Raw genomic sequence first — 21,646 nt, forward strand, 5'->3', positions numbered from 1 at the left:
AGTGTAGGAGATGGGGTGGAGGATGGATGCTTCAATCCATTTAACGATTTATCAGCAAGTCAACTGTATTTATACCCTAGTGTTGATTATGTTAAGTGTGCTCCACCTGTGCTAATTAGGCTAAGTATCTGACATGCTCCTCCCGACCTTGTTAATAAAACACTTTCATGAGTTCACACTTACATATATTTAGCTGAAGTATTATAATGCATATTTTGAATGCTTTCTGGGGAAGGGCTCAGAGCTTGGGAATGGTCGAACCTAGAGTACCCCCCAAAAAGAAATAGCAAAAGGACAGCCGTCAGACTGAAGACCCCCCCCCCCCAATAGCATTGAGATCTGGTGGGGGCTGATATTTGGAAAGTCAGCTGGTTGGCAGGTAGGAAGAGCCGACGTATTCCGGTGGGAGTGACTTACGCCTTTGGAGAGGTATAATATAATAATGGCTGTTGGTATCGGACTATGAGATTTGGGGGCGCCCTGTCAGGAGGGCTCGAGCCATTGCTCAACCGGAGCACCTCACATCGTTGGAATGGATGAGCCCTAACGGCCGATGAGGGAGGAGCAGCGTGATTGAATAGCCTGACCAGGAGGGCCCGAGTTGCCTCAAATAGAATAGGTCACGGTGTTGGCGTACAGGCCCTACTGGCTGATGAGCCCCTGCTAATCAGTGGGCAAACAGGGCCGATTACTGACCGAGAGAGCCCATGTAGCCTTTGACAGGAGATCAAGAATCAGGATGACGGATGTGTAGGTCCTCTCAGTTGAGCAGATAAACAGGCTTTGGGCTGCCGACAAAGAGTACTCTTGCAACATCTGACGGGAGATCTATACTCACGGCATCATATGGATAAGACCTGTTTGTGGGCAGCAAGTAAAAAAACCCAACCTGGAGTACTCTCGCCATCACGACATCAAATGGGTAAGCTTCTCCAAACGTAAGATGGAAAGGTAAAGTTGAATGGCCAGTATTTGGCCAGACAGTGTAGTTGTTGGTGCGCCGATGCTAAAAAAAGAGTGGCTAAAGAAATTTTCTGCTGGGATAACCGATAATTGCAGGACAGATTTTTGTGTGTTTTTGGAACCAGAATTAAGTGATGTTTTTTTTTTTTTTGGAGTTGTCTAAAAATAATGATCCGTGGGGGAATTTAATCTGAGATTTTCTACGACGGAGGCACTCTGGGATGGACTAGTATGTTTGGATTTGGAGAAGTAAAAGCAAATGCAACGGTCAAACCGCATGTCCTGTGACTAATCTGTCGCATCTGCTCACGGAAGTTATCAGTCTAAATGTTCTGCAAAATCAGTCAACGATGAAAATCAGTAGTAGATTTCATTTAAAGTCCAACAATTTAACCGTAACATTGGACATAAATGAATGTGTTAAATGTAAAGTATTCTAAATGGATGAGTTCATATATTTGGAGTAAAGTTGAATTGAACTGATGCATCAGTCATACAGTGCTTTGGACCATGCGCCCCATGACGAGCCGACGCACCGTCACAGAAACGAGAAAGAGATGCATTCTAACATAACTGTGGCATTACACTCAGTTAGTGAGGGCTTGTTTAAAATAGTGCACATATAAAGGCTGTTCAGATTACTTGTTAAAGTGCAATGAAATATCTTATATCTGCAGACGATGTACGTCTGTTTGTGGATGGAGACTTCTTCACCGGCGACTACATGCTCAAATCGTTCTTTGCACGCACGCGCGTTTATGTGTGTGAAATGCAGTGCTGAAGTGAAATAGCTGAGCAGCTTGATAGCCAAATTATAATAGGCCACCTAATAATAATAATAAAATACATTCATAGGAGAATGAGCCTTATATCGTCTTCACTATCGACAGAGAACCATGAAATATAAAAAAAAAAATGTTTCTCCTCTTCCCTCTTTCGAGGTGATTCATCAAGGTGATTATGTTTGAAAATGGTGAGTTATGCAGAGCTGACAGATTGATTAGGAGTTTCTTACCCCAGAATTTTCCAAGTAGCCACTCCAATGGCTAATGCAAAACTGAGAATGCGGGGCATCGAAAGGGCTGACCATGAAGGATGGAGCGTCGGAATTAATCAGCATTTGTCTCTGTCTTAAATACGTTTAATTTCCAATTTGAGGAGTTGTTGGCACAGCAGAAAGATAAGAAGATGCCAGGGAAAAATTGGAAGTGATGCCGGTTGAGGAGAGGTTAAGCCTAGGTGTCGTGGAAAGCGTGTGGCTGGACGAGCAGAGAGCAGTGGCCGTGACGAAGACTGGAGCTTGGCAGCGGTGTTTGGCAGAGAAGGAGCGATCCTGGGGCCGGCAATTGGCCAGAGAACCAAAAAATCCCCAGCATAGACCTTGTCGTCTAAATGGTTGAAGCGGAGTCTGATGTATAATGGCAAAAGGTGCAAACTGAATGCTGATAAACCGTCAATAGATAGAGGTAAGTCAGCTGTATTTATACCCTAGTGTTGATTATCTTAAGTGTGCTCCACCTGTGCTAATTAGGCTAAGTATCTGATGTCCTCCTCCCGAACATGAATAACATATCATAAGTTGTAAAGACAGGTTTTTACTCAAGTACTTTAAAAAGCAAGTACTTCTATACCAAAAGTAAATTTCCCTTTTTACGTCAACACACTGTTTTATTATTGTTGAATGTAATACTTGCAATACATTACACCTACTGAATACACACTGACTAGTTTGTAGTATCTTTTAGAATGTAGCTACTAGTAGCTAGTAGCTTTTAGAATGTTAAATGCTTTTTTAGTATTTAGAATGTTAAAAATTTAGAAATGAATCTAGTGAGTTGTAAATAATAATAATAATAAATGTCATTTATCACCCCTACCCACCCCCATAAAAGCAGCATGGTAGTGATTTTACACAGCTCTAGCAGTGTGTGCACACATCCACGTGTAGTTGTCCATACACATTTAGACTGAGTGGACAGTGAAATTGCTGTTACAAAAATAAAAATAAAAAGATGTATATTATGACTCGCTGTATGTATGACTTCATCACTCTCCACCTCTGCTTACCAAACTGAAGTTATGTTTTTGATGTATATTGCTAATTATTAATGTGCTGGGTGAAATATTGAATGACCATGACATAATCATGATGAAAACTAAAAACTAAGCAACTCAGTTAAGTTTTATATGCAAGTATGAGAGAGTTAATAAAGAGTTGTTATTTTAGCATTTGTAATACACCAGGAGCAAAAGTGCCTTAACTGTTGAAAAAAGTTAAAGTAACATTTGGACAAAATCACTATATATTGACAAAAGTCTATATATTAAAATTCTGTATTGTGACATTCATCCGAATATAAAAGATTTTCAAAAAGATCACAAGTATTTACAAAGTGGAAGAAATATGGACTTTATTATATATATATATATATATATATATATATATATAATAAAATATAAATATAAATGTTTATATAAATAAAAACGATTAATCCTTCCTATGTTATTTATCAAAAATCCTTCTCTTCACAGCTGTATATTGAATAATTTAAGCTTATTGTTGACAATCGTCTTATCAAGACCGGGGGCCTGTACCATGAAGCTGGATTTGGTGGCTAGCCAGCTATGTTTCAGCTTAGTTTCTGCAAACCCTGGGTTTTAGGTACTATGAAAGTAGCTCTGCTTTAATCGGTGTTTGTTGCCATGGTATCTTACGCTGCATGGCTAACCTGCTCTGGAGCAGGTTATGTTCTGGATTCAAGACCTCAGACTGAAGGTGAACCAATCAGATGTGAGAGAAGTGACACATGTCTGACACAAAGTCACTCCAGTTTATCTTGCTCCAAATTAAAGGTCACTTATGCTTAAAAAAAAATAAAATAGAAGTCTGGCTTTAATAATAATAATTGAGTCATTTTATGATTTATATAATTATTGTGATTCATATTATTATTTATCTCTTACACACAAGCTATTTTAGTTTAACAGTTATTATAAATTATTTTAAATAAATATTAATGTATACAGATCATGTAATATAAATAAGCTGTATCAAAAAATTTTACTATTTTAAAAAATAAAAAATCTGAACTTGCATGTTCGAGTCTCTATCACTATATATTTTCAAATGTATAAACTAAGTTAACAAGTTCCACTTGTGACTACACTGATGGAGCAAGATCATTTATTTTATTAGTCCTCCTTCATTTTTCATATGACATTTAAATTAGTCATATTCTTCAATCTCTTAACCTTTAGCAAAACCTTTAACCTTTAGTTTTGAATCTCGCTGGGTCTCTCGCGAGAAGTAAATCAAACTTGCTTTGTATTGCAAGGCTCGTGATTGGCTGTTCGCTAGTGATGTCACACATTCATGTGCACGCGCTCTACAAACTCAGGATCACAGCCTGAATTGACAAAGAAAGATGATGAACAGCATCATGGTACCAACAAAGCCGGATTGGAGAGGTTTGGTTTTATCAACTCAAAACTAATCCTGTAACTGAATTTGTTCAGCTACCATCATGGTACAGGCCCCAGGTAGGCAAAGATAACAACACAGATGTTTTTCAGCATGTGTCTCTGAAAAAAAGGAAATAATACTAGTGCAGTTAAAAGAACAGGCAGTCAGATTTACAGGTGGCAGAGGTCAGGGGTCACAGTGCTGGATGCCTACAAAGAGTGTTTCTTTCTTTCAGGCGCATCACTCACTGTCACCATGTCTACTGCTTTCCAGCACAAATATACAGTGTTTTTACTCCACTGGGCATATGTTGGCCTTGTTGAACTGTGTGTATGGATGCGTGGGGTAGGGGTTAGAAAACGATCCTTATATATGCCTGTGTGTGTGTGTGTGGTAGTCTGTTGTTATGGCAGCACACTGGAATGTTGAGTTCTCCACTATAAAGGCTCTTTAATGAACATGCTCTCTGTCACCATGTCCACGCTGAGATGTTCAAAAACAGAAAGACAGACACAGAGAGACATGCCAAATGCAATGCATCTACTGTGGTGGGTGGCACACTATGTATTTCCTAAAAGCATTTTTTCTTGAACTCATCTGTTGTCATGCCATGAAAATAAGCATCTAAAGCATTGTTTAGTTCCCTGAGTTTTAGCCAACCTATGATGTGAGGCAAGCTCAGATTAAAAGAGCAAACAGTGAACGTTTGGAAGAGGAGGTACTGACCCATGTGGCTGTGGATACGCACTCTCAATGGCCAACTCAATGGCAAACTTCTGGCCTCGGTACAGACAGATCATCTCCTTCTCTCCTGTATGGGTCTAAAAGAGAGAAACACAGTGCAACAGGGTTTTTACATTTGAGAACGATCCTCTAATTTGTGCATGATTTATCACTGATAAGAACAAACAAACAGTATGAATACCCTAGATATCATTACTTGTGCTGTTTTTACTCCTGACTTTCTGTTATATAGAGTTTAACTAAACTTAACTGATCTGACATAAAGTGATCTAAGCTTGACTAAGCTGATGTTAACAGATCTGACCCTGAAGTGATCTTAACTTATTTGAACTGAGCTTAACTGATATAAGTAAAGTACAGAGAAATGGTGTAATTTGGACTGAATCGATGTGAACTGTTGTGAAGTCTGTTTTATAAACTGAATTAACTGGTTGACTGAAAATAACTGGTTCACTGATCTGGTTCTTGAGTTCAAATCATTGATTTGATCGGTCACAATAAATTCCATACAATTGTTTTCCTCATGCAAAGCTGCCATTTGGCTACAGAGGACTGAAATAAATGTGTACATGAGTCACATTTATTGTGTTTTTCATTTTAGGGTCTTAACATCAATGGCCACAATAAATGTGTGTAGATCGTGTGAAAAACTGTGAGCATGTGATTTCATGAAATCAAGTCAAACTAGTTTAAAATGACAATAAACGTTATTCTAAACTGGCATGGCATTTAAAATGGTGAGATCTTTTCACATGTGCGTACGCTGTTCCTTCCATAACTTATGTAAACCTCTGAGAATGTATATTCTCATGCAGATCTCAATTCATAGCAATGAGATGACGTGAATCATATTCCCATGAAGCTGCTGTAAACAGTGCTTATCTCCCAGCGCTGGAGGGAATAGCTGCACCAGCTCCTCCACCTCCTGCTATTTTCTCCATCTCTTTATCTTTTTCCTCTTTTCCTCCCTTTTCCCTCCTCTTATCCTTCCCCTCCCATCTCCACTTCCTCACCTCCATCACTTCCTCTCCTCTCCCTCTTTGTCTACAGTACATCACTCACTCATAAGATAGATTAAAACACCATTACTCTTTAAAATGCTCCTGCGATGTTGTGTAATAACCTGTGGTTTAGCTATGCTGTTCTTGTTTAAACATTTTCCCCACCCATGTGGTTTTAGTTAAGCTAGCACGAAAGACCTTACAGATGCACGAAAGTTCTCAGATTAGCTTGAATGGTTATGAAAACTGACATTGTCTTTTAGATGAACTGTGCACAATAAGGGACATTTACTACACAATAGGGGTCGATTTTGATTTCATGATCACAATATCAGTAATAGTGTATCTGACATGCAGCTGGGGCTCTATTCTCCTAACGCTGTCAGAAAGTAATTGAATATGATGAAGCTTTTTCACTCTTGTGCCAACAGCAGGTCACATTTCAGTCCTGTCTGAAATTAGATAACACAAGTCAAATTCAGCCCATGCTATCTCAACTGTAATGACATACACAGCTTTAAAACTGTATCGGATTTGGTATCACTGTGCTGCTGTTCATATTAGGTGCTCTAACTGAAGTTAAATCTGAGATGAAACTGCATATGAAGTTGAAGGTATGCAAGTACAATCGTCCTCTGTGTGGATGGGGCAGTATCTCATGATCGAGCCATGCTCTGTTATGATTGGAGGGACTGCTGGGTAAATGATGTGCAGGATATAAGATGATCATGGAATTCAGTTTCACCGTGTGTGAGGAAACAGATTTGAAACTTTAACGCACTGGATTATATGTGAGCAAACTTCAGCTGAAAAAGAAATAAAAGCTTTTCAACTGAGATATAAAAGTGCTTATTTTAGAAAAGAGCTTAACTGCTTTTTATATTGAAACTGGAATTGTTTCATAAAACAAACATTGAGTAAATCTCAGAAAATGTCCGTGGAGGAGTCCTGTTTGCTCTGCTTTTTGTGACACCGACTGACTGATTGCACATTATGCTGCTTATTACATAGCTAAAATAAACAAATAAATGAACATCCATTTTTGAGTTAATGTGAGAAGAATGAGAAGAATCAGGCGAAGTGTGAATAAAAGATATAAAACTAGCATAGCTACTGTATGTTATAAATAGATGGTTTTGTCATGATTAACCAATCCGAATTTGTCAAAATTAAATAAAATTAAAAATTAAATAAAATATTAATTAAATTAAATGTTAAATATATATTTTAAATAATAATAAAAAATGATAAAAAATAATAATAAAAAATAAATATAGAAAAATGGACAAATCAGATTTTTCTCCCCCTGACATTTAATTTCTGTATTACCCATACAGTGACTGATCAAGTCTAAAATATGAGCACACACACTCGTGACCAGATCAGCATGGGATGTGCAGGGAATATCTAGAATTCTGTAGAATTGATTTAAATGTTTTAAAATTACACAGAGCTGAAGATATTTGGGAATTTTGTTTCAATTTTGCAGGCAATAAGACTCATTGTATATTGTCAATAATGTATTGATGTATGAATCACAGATCACACACAGCTCATCTCTAATCCATTGCAAAAACTGTGGAGCCTCACAAAAGGATGCCTATTATTACTGTGAAAATGTGTCCAAAAACGGTAAATGAGACCGCACATTGATACTCTTATTGGTAGCTGACAGACAGCATTGTTGAATCAGCCAAAATATTTTTTTTATAAACAAACACAATGAGTCAGGGCATATGTAGAACTTTGAATAAATGGAGTTTTTAAATTGTCAAAGCTTTCTGCAGAGATCTGCATCTTCAGATTTTGTGTGGGTCAACTAATGACAAAAACATGAAGTGTTTTGGGTCTGATGACATCTTGTATTTTAGATTCTGAACTCACCGTCTTGTGGCTCTTGAGCACAGATGGCGTGACGACGGCCTTATCACACAGGTCACACTTGTACTTCTTGTGGCCATCGTGTATAACCTGGATGTGCATGCTGAGTGTGTCCTTGCGCTTGAAGGCTGCGTCACACTGGTCACACTTAAAAGTTCTCTCAGCTGGACGGAGAAGAGCAGAAAAGGCACATGATTGCAGACACAGCGAGTCAAGCATCCCATTCTAACATCACACACCCGGACTCCCTGAGACACCAAACTTTAGAAAAATGTTCACAGCCCTTTTAAAAGCACAGCTTAACAGGGACTCTCTTTGTGTCCAAACCCACTTTACTGTCCTCAGGGTCAAAATTGTCCCATTATTCTTTTATGTGCCACTTTTTGCTTTAGAAGAAAAGGATGTCAACCCTCTGTTCCCTGTTGTTTTGAAAGATGGAGAGATTTAAAGTTAAAAAAATAAATAAATCAAAATCAGGTAGGAAAAGAGGTGACATGTTTATCTCAAACCGTTCTTTTCAGAAGAAGGCAGTCTTGTTGCTCTTCCAAAGCTTCCTTCAAATCATACAAACAGTATGTGCTGTGAAAACCTCTTCTGCTCAAACAATGCAAACACGCAGAGGCTGGGCCAAAACTCGAGTTCTGGTCTATAAATAGTTGAATGGAGTCCAACACGTCACCGCATCTAATCACCAGCAGAACGGACTGAATGCTGGGTTATAAAAGCCTGGACTATGAACAATGTCTTTTTTGATGAATTAATGGCCATAAACAGTGGTATGCCAGCCTTGTCATCACTTCTTGTCCGTGCCAGTGAATCTGTGTATTCTTGAGGTGGTTTTGTTGGTTATTTGGACACATCTCAGAGCTCATAAGATTGTGTGATACCTTCTCACAAGAATGTTCTGTAGCTTCTTCGTGTAAGCAGGTCCTGTCAGCTCAGAAACGGATTGTAGTCCATAATCCACAAAGATTTGTTGGTGTGTTTGTAATTCCAGTACTGAAACTCCACATCTAAGATTTGATTTTAGATCTTTGCTATAATTAGTTAATAATCACATGAAGTGGCATTCATAATCGATTTGACTTCTATGTGAAACAAAAAAGTGCACTTTTTTCAAGATACTTTGATGAATAGAACATTTAAAAGAACAGCATGAAATAGAAATATTATGTATCTTTCTAAATAAAAGTATTATTTATTTAAAAAAAAAACACTCTTACTAACCCCAAACCAAATTATAGTTGCACATTTAATCTATAACATTTTTAACATATATACTAAAAATCTGTAAACCCTATGCATTTTTTAATTTTATTTTGGAGGTGGGTTCATCGGTCAAGTGATCAAGCACAATGCCAGTAATAATGAAAGACTAGTCAATTTGTCAATAGCTTCTGCTATATAAATATTGGTCTTTGATTTGGTGTGAATGATACTATGCCAAAAGGCACTGAAGATGATCTAAACCACAAACACACACATGCACGGGGGGAGGTGTTTGTGAAATACCCTACTGAGCCAATCGGGCCTTTTAAAAACGATAATGTGTGTTTAATAGATGGTCACAAAAACAGCTTTATTTGAAAACCAAATATTGACACAGATGGATCAGATTATGTCACAGTGGGCCGTAAGTGATCGCACACACATACACACTCGCACATACTGTAAATACAGCACACACCACTCAAACCTACTGCGTAACCCCTGCCCTCCAGATACATAAAAGAGTGTTAGCCCAGTATTTCTAGATGTGTGTGTGTGTGTGTGAGTCTCTGGGGAGGACAGCAGGAAATTCCTCCAGCTCAATAATCTCAGTGTGATCAGTCTAGACTGGGCAGAGCAGCGCTGAGGTCCATCCTGCCCGGACCAGTCGGCTCCAGCAGCCCCCGCACCCGCAGACACAGAGCCCATGGTTCGGGGGGTGCTGGGGGCCGATGGACACAGAAGCTTACTGGTTTGAATGAGGAGGTGGCGCTGTAAGGAGAACGGGGTGCAGAAGAGGGCCTTACACTCCTCACGCTGGAAAGGCCTTTCCTCTCAATGAGTCTGCAGATAGAAAACAGATTTCATTAATGAATCAACAACAACATGAAACAGCATTCATGATGCATTAAACTTCCATAATGTGACATATTTTGGTGCCTCGTTCAGGAAAGGTTGGAGTTACTTTTTCAGACTTATTATTGTAACTGCTGGACAATATTGAATTGGGTTGCATGAGCCACCCATTAACCACCCACAACATCATAGAAACCACAGAAGTAATTATAGATTTAATTAGATACAGTTATAAATGGTATTATAAGCAGTTTTATACATGTAAATGTAATGTTGTCCTTATATTTTGGAAGGGGTCCCATTATAATTATCATCATATCTGACATTGGGGCATTGGAATCAAAAACTTTGATAACTCCGGACTCTGCACACAATAGCATCAGCAAAGTTGTGCATTCAAAGTACAACACATTTTTAGTTCAAAATGTAAAAATGAAGAGAATATTATGTTCCCTTGGTCAAATCAGTAAAAAGAAAAAAAAAAAAAAGAAAAGAAAAAAGCAGAGAATGTTATTATATTTATTGCTGATTAGAGTTATTTATTAGGAAAGCAAATGTTGTCTTATTATCCCTCTAGTTTTGAATGTTGCTTTGTCTTCTTCGCTTTACGTTGCTTTACTCTCTGTGTTCAGAGCTGTGTGGGGTTTTGGGGTTAATGTTATCTGCAGGGTGCAAAGGTCACAGGTCACAGGTCAGGTTTAGGCTGAAGGTTTTGATTAGGCTCCACAGTGGCTGATTGGGCTCCAGATCTCCATTAAGATAAGATGCCAGCAGTTTATTTGGCCAAAAATCTGTCGGATCGATCTGTCCGTCCAACCATATGCCTTCCTGTTTAATTCTGTCGCTCTGCCTGACTTTGAACTGGAAAAAAACTAAGGCCTCTTAAGACATCAAGAACAAGCACACCCCCACACACACACACACACACACACTGACCGTTACCTTTCGAGGTTCTTGTAGAAGTTGCGATGGGTGAACTCCTTCCAGCACAGCTTACACTTGCACGGTTTATCTTTACTGTGGATTATCTTGAGAGCAGTGGCCTGATCCAGACGCTTGAAACTCCGGCTGCAGATCTCACAGGTGTACGGACGCTTTTCTACACACACATTACAATTACAACATCTTAGTAAACTAGCTTTTGCTAGTGTAATTACATTACTTGAATGTCGAGTATGTTGTTTAACAGAGTGTGTGATCATGTGTCGCTTCAACTGAATCATGGAGATTAACTTTTTTCACTGTCAGGACAGTCAAATATCTCATGAACCTGAAAACACGCACACACACAGACACACACACACACACACACACACACACACACATAAAGAAGATTTTATAAGTACAAAGAAAGAAAAGAAAAAGAAAACAATACAGTGAAAGTGAAAGATCTAAAAAAAAAAATGTAAATAATAAATTATTGTCATCATTTACTTAACCTCATGTTTCTTCAAATATTTATGCAAAATCTTTTGCGAAACACAAAATAACATATTTTGAACCAAACAATGTTGGTTATCGTTCAGTTCCATTGTGTGAAGAAAAGAAAAAAAATCCCTTTCTCACAAATCCTTTGTTTGAAATGACATGAGGGGCCTTTGAGGGCTCAGACCAATAACTTTCAAACTGTCAACAATTGTGTTTAGTAACCACAAAGTACACACACTGACAGACCAGACCAGACCGGACCAGAATCGAGCGCTCTGTGTATGAACGTGATGACCAGAACACACCTGAGGTCTTTTAATGGGCCGTTGAGGGTGATTGTTGAGCTCTTGGGTGGGATTTAGTTGCCTGTTCTTGGTGTGTGACCTTGAAAATATCCTTAACCCAACTCACAGAGGACGACACACACACAAGGACAGATGGAAATGTAATTAAACTGCTGAGCGGTTTTAAATAACTCCACTGCTAAACACAATCTCTGCTCTTCAGCTGAAAAATGTTCACATTTCAGTCCGTCTGAAGATTTCAGTGCGATTTCTCCCTGGGAATCAGGAGGTACAAATGACTGTGAACTCCAGCCAGTCAGTTTCCATTGAAAATTATAAACGGTCAATAATAAAACTGTCAAATTTTCTCTGCTGCTTCATCCAGTGTGATGAAAACAAGGCGCCACATGTGTCACAGTACGTGATGTAAAACCAGTTTTGAGGTTCTTTGAAACACTATCTTTTCAAGCTACAAGCTTATAATAATTTAGTTTAAGTACTTTCAATTATTACTTTCAACTTGTAGCTACTAACTCTTTTGAAGTTTAGTTGGCTGCACATCAACCTACTAAAGCTACCTACACTGAATATATATGAATATGCTGAATATGCTTTGAATATAAAAACAGTCATGTTCTCACAAACATTCCCACTACAGGTTGTTACTGTAAAAGCGGTGATATATGAAATTGTATGAGCTACTGTAGTTCTAGTGCAATTAGTAGCACTTTATAAAATAGTGTTGACAGTCCTGCTTGGATTGCATTTTTGTAACTATGTAATGGTTTTACACAAAGTAATTGTCCAATTAAACGGCCACTGAAGTTTTATACAACTGTGAATAATCGGTCAGTCAAAAAAAAAAAAAAAAGCGCCATAACTATAATTCTGAAGGATTTTCCAGTGCTATTTTTTTGCTCTTTTTGCAATGATGGCTCCTTAAAATTGTGCTTTGTTAAAAGTTAAGATGTCAAGTAAATATTATGTTTCAACAATCTGTGTGAGAACCTGTATAGACTTATACAGGGCAGAGTGGGGTAAGATGTGCCAGTGTCTAAGCTGTCTCACAAAATGCACCAAAACTTTGAAGAAGAAGTTAATAAAGACATTATAAAAGTAATCCATATTCATATAAACATTGATGACATTTACAGTAAACGTTAATCATGTACTGTGTGTACTGAGCACTTCAAATATGGTAAAAGGAAGATCAACTGTTTGTGCCTTATGTAACTTTTTGAAGCATTAAAGTTTGGGTTATTATGATGAATAAATATATCGCATAATTTTCTTTTTTTTTAATAAACTATTATTTTATGAAAAACTGGTCCATCTTACCTGATGCTACTTTGAACATATCTGATTTTGTATAGTCATTTAATTTGAAATGCCACTTTATTAAAGCACTGAAACTCATTACTAAAATCTTCTCTTTACGTCTTTAAATACTGAGAGCCGAGCTATAAGCTCTGCAGCACAGCTCTGATGGCTTGGTTTTCTGTGAAATGCTCAGCACTTTTAATCTTCTCATGCCAGTTTATGAATGTATAGAGAAGCTGTCTGCATGTGGAAGAGACTCTACAGAGTCTTTCAAGTCTCCACTTCTCACAGAGCAAATCATATTCGCAGGCTTTCCAATGAGTCGGATGGATACGGTCTGGTGCAAAAAGGAAGACTTGACATATATTACACAGACAAAGATGGAGATGGATGGAAAGCCAGGAAAAAGGTCTGCGACCAAACTGTGTTTGTATATCGGGCAGCCCAGGAAATTAAGCAAGGCCACAGAGATTTAAACTTCATTCTACTTGAAACCTAAATTCATCATCCTGTGGGGGAGTTTTTTTTTTTTTTTTCAGAATTCTTCCATTAATGAGTTGAGAAAGGTACATATGTTATGTATGCAGACATTACCTAAAACTTTAACACTATAAATACCAAGGCAGTCATTTTGACCATTTTTAAATTTAAAAATGTAATAACTTTGTTTAAATAAAACCCATATAACTATAATACCCTGACTTTTCCTAAATGTGTGTGTATTTTATTATAACATTGCTATTTTATTAAAATGATAAAACACTTAAGAGTTCTGAGTATTTCTACCTTGAATGGCCAAAGCAGTCAAATTGACCGTTTCGCATTACAGAGGCGTATAATTTCAGCTTTTGCGACTTTTTCCCTCGTTGGAAGATGCACGTCACTGTTGCCCAGCAACTTTTGTTCTAGTTGTTTTTATATTCTATTGCTAAGCCAAAATGTTCGTAAAAAAGCCGGGTGGACACCTCCAATACAACAACTGCTGTCCTTCAATCTGCAACTGTTCCAGGCATACAGGCTATGTTAGGCTGGAAGACTATAGCCTGGCTATTATCAATAATAGACTACTTCAATGTTATGCCAAATAGCAAAAATAATAATAATAATAATAATAATGGCTATTAGCCTATTATTTTTATGCTAGTGTAATACTGTAGCTAATGCATAGCCTATAGGCAAATTTTAGCCTTGACAAGACTGATATTGTGAAATAATACAAACTATAGGCTTTTCTTTTTGCGACAGTGACAATATTTATTATTACCATTTATTCATGGATCATGATTCAATTGGTGGCTGCATAGAACTGTTTCCAATTCATCTGATCAAAACATTTCCAATAACTCTAGAGAGTTACAAAAGTACAAATGTAAAAATGTATTGAAAAAAGATGCATGCATTCCAAAATGTTTTATCTACAGAAATGTTCTGCTTTGGTTCACATGTGTTGGCATGAAGACTTTCAAATACAACATTTATACTGTGGTGAAAAACTTTTGCTCTCCTGCTTGCTGGATACAAAGCAAGATGGGAGCGGTCTACGTAGCTCTTACATTTAAATATTACAAAAATATATTATATTTTTAGAGAGATGACATCATAAATTATGACAGCAGACATTCAAAGCTTCATTGTAGAACCTCAGAATAAGCTTTGAATGTAAAATTGGCATTCAGTTAAATCTAGTATGTACAGTCAGAATGACCGATATGGCCATCCTAGTAGTAGTAGAATTCTGGTTGTTCTAGTGTTAACAGATCAGCTTCCCAACTAACTTTCTTTTGATAAAGAATAAAGGTTGTACTAAATGGAGAGATATAATTCAACCTACTGCAACGTCGGTATTACGTACATGCACATACTTTCTAGTGAAATGTAAACACACATTTATTATTTGACTGTGGCCACTTTTTTATTACTCTGCTAACTCTGCTTAAGCGGTTCAAAACTCAAATGTTTGAGGCTGGAAGTGTTGCTAAAAGGTTAACTGTGTCACATTATCACTCTAGATTACTAATTTTTTGTGTCACTTGCGCAAATAAAATCAATGTGTAATGCTTTCCTTGATTTTTTGATACAACCGGACGTGTCACACCGGACGTGTCATTAAGCTCTTCGCTGATTGGCTTGGCAACACATCATGCACATTTTCTGCTCGAGTTCTTAACGTATGGTCGAGGCAATCACTTCGCCAAATTCATGTCACTCACTTCTCCTGGTGCGAATTTTCGTCTATTCGCATGAGCTTGTATATAATCTACTTGCACAAATAAATACATTTGCTTTTGGTGTGCACAAACCTTAATGCTCTATCGTGCTGGAAAATAAGATGCCCCCTACACCAAACCAAACCCTGAACATGCCGAATAGTGTTGACGAATGCTATAAAAATGCATTTGTTGATGTAACTGTGGTATTTTAACTTTGAGCTGTTTTGTCGACCCGTAGTTTCATGGGATATCAGAGCACTTCAACTCACAAGAGCAATGCCGTATAGCACGAGCTACCGAGAAAACCTATTGAAAATAGGAAACCTATTAGAAATTCCATACACATGAGGTTGTATGTGACGCTGATGTTCTCTGACAGAATGTAAAAATTGTTTTGAGATCATAACATATTATACAAGGAATTGGGCAAAAATTAGGCTCTCTTAATCAGAACTCTCGCCCTGTAAATCATAATTTGTGAGAAAACTGCCTTTACTGTTGATTTCAACTAAAAAACTGCAGTGATTTGTATGTTTTTTTTTTTTTTGAGTTGCATAGAAATTTAGGAAAAGCCATGTATTTCCAATGAGCCTGGGCAGAAATATTATAAAAACATTCTAAAATAACATAATATTAAATCATTTGGATGCATCTTTGAGCAAGAAAGTGTCCAATAAAACAAAATGACATAGAAGAGCCAAACAGGTTTGGATTTAACAACACCCGCGGGAAGAATTTTACAGAAACATTAGCATTTCCTCTCTCTCTCGAGAGAGAGAGAGAGAGAGAGGCTGACCGCTGCCGAACAATCAGAAACGCACACCAGAGCAGCATGACGCTCTTGCAGGTTGAGGCCAAATCCGGACAGCTGCAAATGGAAAGGCTTGCTCTCAGAACGGCTGCGCTGATAACTGCTGATGAGTGAACGCTGACAGGAGGAAGTGCCTGTTTTATGTCAAATTTAGGCAAAGAGAGTGACGATAGCATTCTCCAGGCCAAAACAGACTGGGATGTTGGTTTGGTGGAGCAGTGGAAGCTTGGGATGTTTTCCAATCGTAAGAACATTAAACCTGAATTGTGGTTGTTCACCTTCCTCCTTCAGTCAGAAAATCAAATTACCTCCATTTGTCACTCTCAACTCCCTCTGCCAAAGTTTAGCGTTGTGGTTTCATTGAAAAGCATCTAAAAAGTGGTATATATTTTGAAAAGGACACCCACACAGTCTATCCATGAATCTTCCCAAGAGAAAATGGACCATGAACTATTTCAGATCTCTGACTTTTGTGGTGATTTGGAGATGGTGATGAAGCTGTTTGTCTGATATTCCTCAGGTCTTTTTGCAGAAGAACCCTGACGCCAGCAGGAAGGTTGGGCAGTCTGGACTCCCCAGCTCTTAAATTTCACGAGGGCCACAGGGATGAGCTTGTGAAATAAAAGACGACCTTTCTGTACACACTCACACCAGTGGAAAACCTTACAACATCAACATCAAGCCCACCTCCAGCTGAGAGACAGAGAGAGATGGACGGCATGCAAGAGCAAACCCGAGTCTAAGACGGCTATATTTCTTATTTTTTTAATCTTTTTAAAAACAACGAAACAGACGAGGACAGATTAAATTAAATAGATCAGACGGCAGCCAAAGAAAGAAAAAAAGAGGAAGTCGAGAACTCAAGTGAGATCCAAGAGATGAGGCCTCATCAGAAATGGTGTACTCGACGTACTGTATCTCACAATTCTGAGAAAACAAGACTGAATTGTGAATTTACATTATATCCTGTAATTCTGACTTTATAACTTGTCATTGTGAGAATATATCTTGAAATTCTGAAAAATAAAGTCATAATTATGAGTTTATATAACTTGCAATTCTGACTATATCTTGCAATTCTGACTTTATAGCATGCAACTGCGACTATATCTCGCAACTTACTTGCTATGTCAAGCAATTCTGACTTTATAACACGCGACTGCGACTTTATATTATGTAATTCTGACTTTATAACATGCAGTTGTGACTATATCTCGCAATTCTCACTCATTACATGCAATTGTGACTTTATACAGCATCTTGCAATTCTGAGAAAACAAAGTTGGAAATGCAAGTTTATAGCAGACCAGAGACAAACTTCAGAGTATATATTGCTTATATTCTGTTTTTTTGATTCATATTTTTCTCTTGGAGAAGCTCATAAAAGTAAGTTTAATTTAATGATATCTGAGCTAGTTAGATCTTAATAATCTGCTACATCCTTCACAGCAAACATTTACATTACCTCATTTGCATAATTCCTTTAGAGCTAAAGTGTGTACTGCAACTGCTGAGGGTGCCATTTGAGACAAGGCCAGAGAAAGAACAGATGGATAGATGGCATGAGAGAGGAGAAAGATTAAAGCCAAAATAGATGAGCGAAAGGCAAGAAATATGAAGAGATGGACTGGATGAACGATAAGAGATTTATGAAGGAATGATCTGACCTTGCAGTGCTCCTGCAGGTTGAGTGAGGATGAGCACTTCTTATTACAGATGGTGCATACTAACTTCCTGCGAGCACTCCCTACACACACGCACACACACACACACACACACACACACACACACACACACACACACACACAGAGAGAGAGATCATACATCACATGAGCAGCAGGACACATCCTGATGGCATGAGGAGCTGCTAATGGAGACACTGCATCAGTTCCAAATAAAGATCAGGAAGTTCTAACATAAATCAGTTCCTGGTTCGCAATGAAGTACAACAGTGAAGACAAAAACAACTATATTTATCAGGGGTGAAAGGTCAGCTAATACGTATTTCCTATAGAAAAGGAAGTGAACACCTCAAAAACAGTTCTTAAAGCACTGGTATTTTAAAATGCTTTAAAAGGGTATATTCTACACTTTGTAGCATTTATTCAGTAATAAAGACAGTTTAATCTTAGTCAATGTTTCTTGCGGCAAAAATGTCCGAAATTTGTATTTAATTGTTTCCCATCTTTATTATTATTATTAGTAGTAGTATTAGTATTAGTATTAGTATTATGTATCTTTATTGTATTGCTTCTTTAAAATTCTTGTGATTGGTTAATTTCAGCATATTGGCATACTGATCCATTTCAAAGGGATGGTTCACCAAGAAATGAAAACTCTTCATTTTTTCACCTTCAGTATGTTTCTTCCTTCAGTTTCCACTCACTATTGACTTTAATGGTATGGACGAAACATACAATGGAAGTCAACGGGGACCAGCATTCTTCAAAATATCTTCTTCTGTGTTCAACAGAAGAAAGAAACTCATGCAGGTTTGGGACAACTTGAGGGTGAGTAAATGAAAACATAGAAAACAGATTTCATCGTACATTGACAAATGTGACATAAGTTGTGATTTTGAGAGTATTTTAACATCCAGAGTGCAGAATGAACAGAACAGAACTACGGACAACAGGTTTGGTTGGACTGGGGAGAAACATTTACATCAAGCCTTTATTTCAAAACAGCATCCTTTTTGCATGTCCATTTTAAAGACTCTTATTATAGCAAAACTATATTTAATGTAGCTGTAAGCACTTTCACAAGTGTCGAGGCTTAATCATTCCATAAGCTTAATCGTTTAGCTAACTGTTTGGATTCATTTGCAAATGACTGATTCACTTGCATGTGGCTAAACGGTCCAATTATAATTACTGACAATAACACTGAAAACATTCTGATACGCGCTTTCATCAGCCGATTAGGGGTCCTTGACTCGTTTTCTCAGATGTGTGCGCTTCTGGCAGAGAGACAGACGTGTTGAGAGTCTGGTGAAAAGATGAGTGTAGAGAGGGAGGGAGCGCTTAGCATTTATCTGACAGACCGAGAGGATGAAGAGCGGCTCAGAAATGAAGAGATTAATGAAGATGTTAAACAGCCGCTGATTAGACTCTCATTACAGACGGGTAATTTCACACTCGCCTCAGTCTCACTGAGGCTGTGAGACAAACCTGTGTGGACGTTGCCTTTGTGTTTCTTCAGGGCATCTTTACTCCTGAATCTTTTCCCACAGCTCTGAACCTTACAGAGGAATCGACCGTCTCCTTTACACATCTCTTTGTGCTGCTCTAAACTGCACATAAAAAAACTCCATTGTAGTTGCTCTCTTCAGAAATGTGACATATTTCCGAGTCAAACGGTATACTCAGGGGGTCATGAAAATGGGGACTGCATATCGGACTCGAGACTGATGTACCGGGACTCTGAACAGAAGGTGCTGTGACACAGGACACACTGATGAGCTTTTGAAGGGTCTCCTGATGAAGCAGAGCTCTCTGTACAGTGAAGAACACTTCAAATCAACAGGACTTCAGCACTAATACATGAGACATTGTGAAAGTGTATGTGTGTGTGTGTGTGTCATATCAGGACACAACTCTGTATAATGACATGGGTATGACACAGGTATTAGACGAAGAGGGTGACTTATGAGGACATAAGCCATGTCCCCATTTTTCAAAACACTTATAAATCATACAGAATGAGTTTTTTTGAGAAAGTAAAAATGCACAAAGTTTCCTGTGAGGGTTAGGGTTAGGTGTAGGGTTGGTTTAGGGCCATAGAATATACAGTTTGTACAGTATAAAAACCATTACGCCTATGGGATGAACACACTTTTCACAAAAACAATACTGGATACTGATACTGGACAAATATTTTATGGCTGGAATGACTCTCAGCAAATAAAAGAACCAGAAGTAACTGTTGTGTTTGTGCGTGTGTCTTATCACAAAAGACATAAACGGAATTAGACGTAGAAAAGCAAAGATCCAGGTGTCGCCTGACACTAAACAGACAACACAACAGAGATCTGCTGGGAGCTGCAATCAAACCTTTACACGAGGGGAAGCATAAGATCAGCAGCACTTCCTGATTAAGGTCAAAGGCCAAACACTCGAACCTCTGTTTAATGACTTTATCAGACCTTCATTTCCTAAAAGGTCATACAGAAATAAGCACAGTTGCTGTACATTTATCCACAGGGAGACGGTGAGAGAAGTGTCATGTGTGAGGAAACACAGACTCTGTTCTCTTGATTCTGCTTTAATGGCCATCAGATCTCACACTCACCAGAGACTTGTTCACAGACTCACTGCAATGATCGATCAATCCATTTGAAAAAATTCATAATTAACCATTCTAATAATTATTCATGTATAGTTTAGTATTATAGTAGTATAGAATTCATTTATTTTATTGAAAAAAAGACAAAATGTAACTGATAAAAAAAATAATATGTATATATTGATATTAGGTGAACACATAGGACTTCTACATCTACATTTTTGCTAATCTAGATAAATTAGGCATAATCAAACAGTATGTTGGATCTTAGCCATCATTACTAAGATTTTCTTTGCAAATGAAAGTGACTGTAAAAAACGACTGCAAACTTAACAGTAAATGACTGTAAAAATCTAAAGCAAAAACCTGTTAATTGGTTAAATGGATCATATGATGTTGCTAAAAAGAACATTATTTTGTGTATTTGGTGTAATGAAATATGTTTATGCGGTTTAAGGTAAAAAAAACAAAAAACAATTTTCCACATACTGGATGAAGTCAACAAAGAAGTGGCTAAAACTGCAATTCATCGACTGGCCGCTAGAGGCTGGCTGCAAATGGAGTCAGTCCCATAGTCTCCCCTTGTTAAAATGCACAACTTTACAGCAGAAAAAAAAAAAAAAAAACATGTTTACAGCCTGGTTAAAAAAAAACAATGCGCTGCCAAGATGGCGACGGCCCTCTCTGCATACTTTGAGCTTCAAAAACACTCTTCAGGTGTATTCGCTTCATCCATGGTGAAAGCCGATTCTGCAAACCACAGTGCAAAGTTGATGTATTTCCTCAGTGCCCAGCATGGATCAGCTCCAGGCATGACTAACAATGTAGTTTCACTTTCACAGTGAAACACACAGTGTCTATAAGACATGGCAGTGGCAGCAACAACAATACTTCAACGAGAATAAAAGGTATGCCTTCTTTCTTTGGCGTGAACATCTGGGCGGCATTATGCAAATATTCCCACATAGTGACGTAGATATGTAGATATGTGGGGGCGTGTTAGAATGAGCCGTTTCAGGGGGGCGTGGGCGAGTGTTAACTTTGATAAAGAATATCTCTTTGGATTTGAGACTTTAGTCTATGCAACTTTACAGATCTTCTTTATTCACCAAAAGTTGCAACACTCCAAAGAGAAAGGACAATTTGAAATCGCATCATATGACCTCTTTAACACTAAGTATCCTTACTGTATA

The 21,646-nt window shown here is 37.9% G+C and overlaps 1 protein-coding gene across 1 annotated transcript in view; it reads right to left on the bottom strand.

The window, feature by feature from the left end:
- Nucleotides 1-4,863: 4,863 nt before the first annotated feature.
- LOC113040852 (PR domain zinc finger protein 5) overlaps nt 4,864-21,646 on the bottom strand; it is a 30,938-nt gene continuing 14,155 nt past the window's right edge. Inside the window, 10 exon segments of the mRNA XM_074559791.1 lie at nt 4,864-4,909; nt 5,153-5,247; nt 8,056-8,216; nt 10,011-10,112; nt 11,066-11,217; nt 11,305-11,356; nt 11,359-11,386; nt 17,837-17,916; nt 19,340-19,461; nt 19,585-19,680. Coding sequence (XP_074415892.1) covers nt 4,864-4,909; nt 5,153-5,247; nt 8,056-8,216; nt 10,011-10,112; nt 11,066-11,217; nt 11,305-11,356; nt 11,359-11,386; nt 17,837-17,916; nt 19,340-19,461; nt 19,585-19,680 — 934 coding nt within the window.

The sequence above is a fragment of the Carassius auratus genome, chromosome 23 (assembly GCF_003368295.1).
Source record: "Carassius auratus strain Wakin chromosome 23, ASM336829v1, whole genome shotgun sequence".
Taxonomy (NCBI): Eukaryota; Metazoa; Chordata; class Actinopteri; order Cypriniformes; family Cyprinidae; genus Carassius; species Carassius auratus.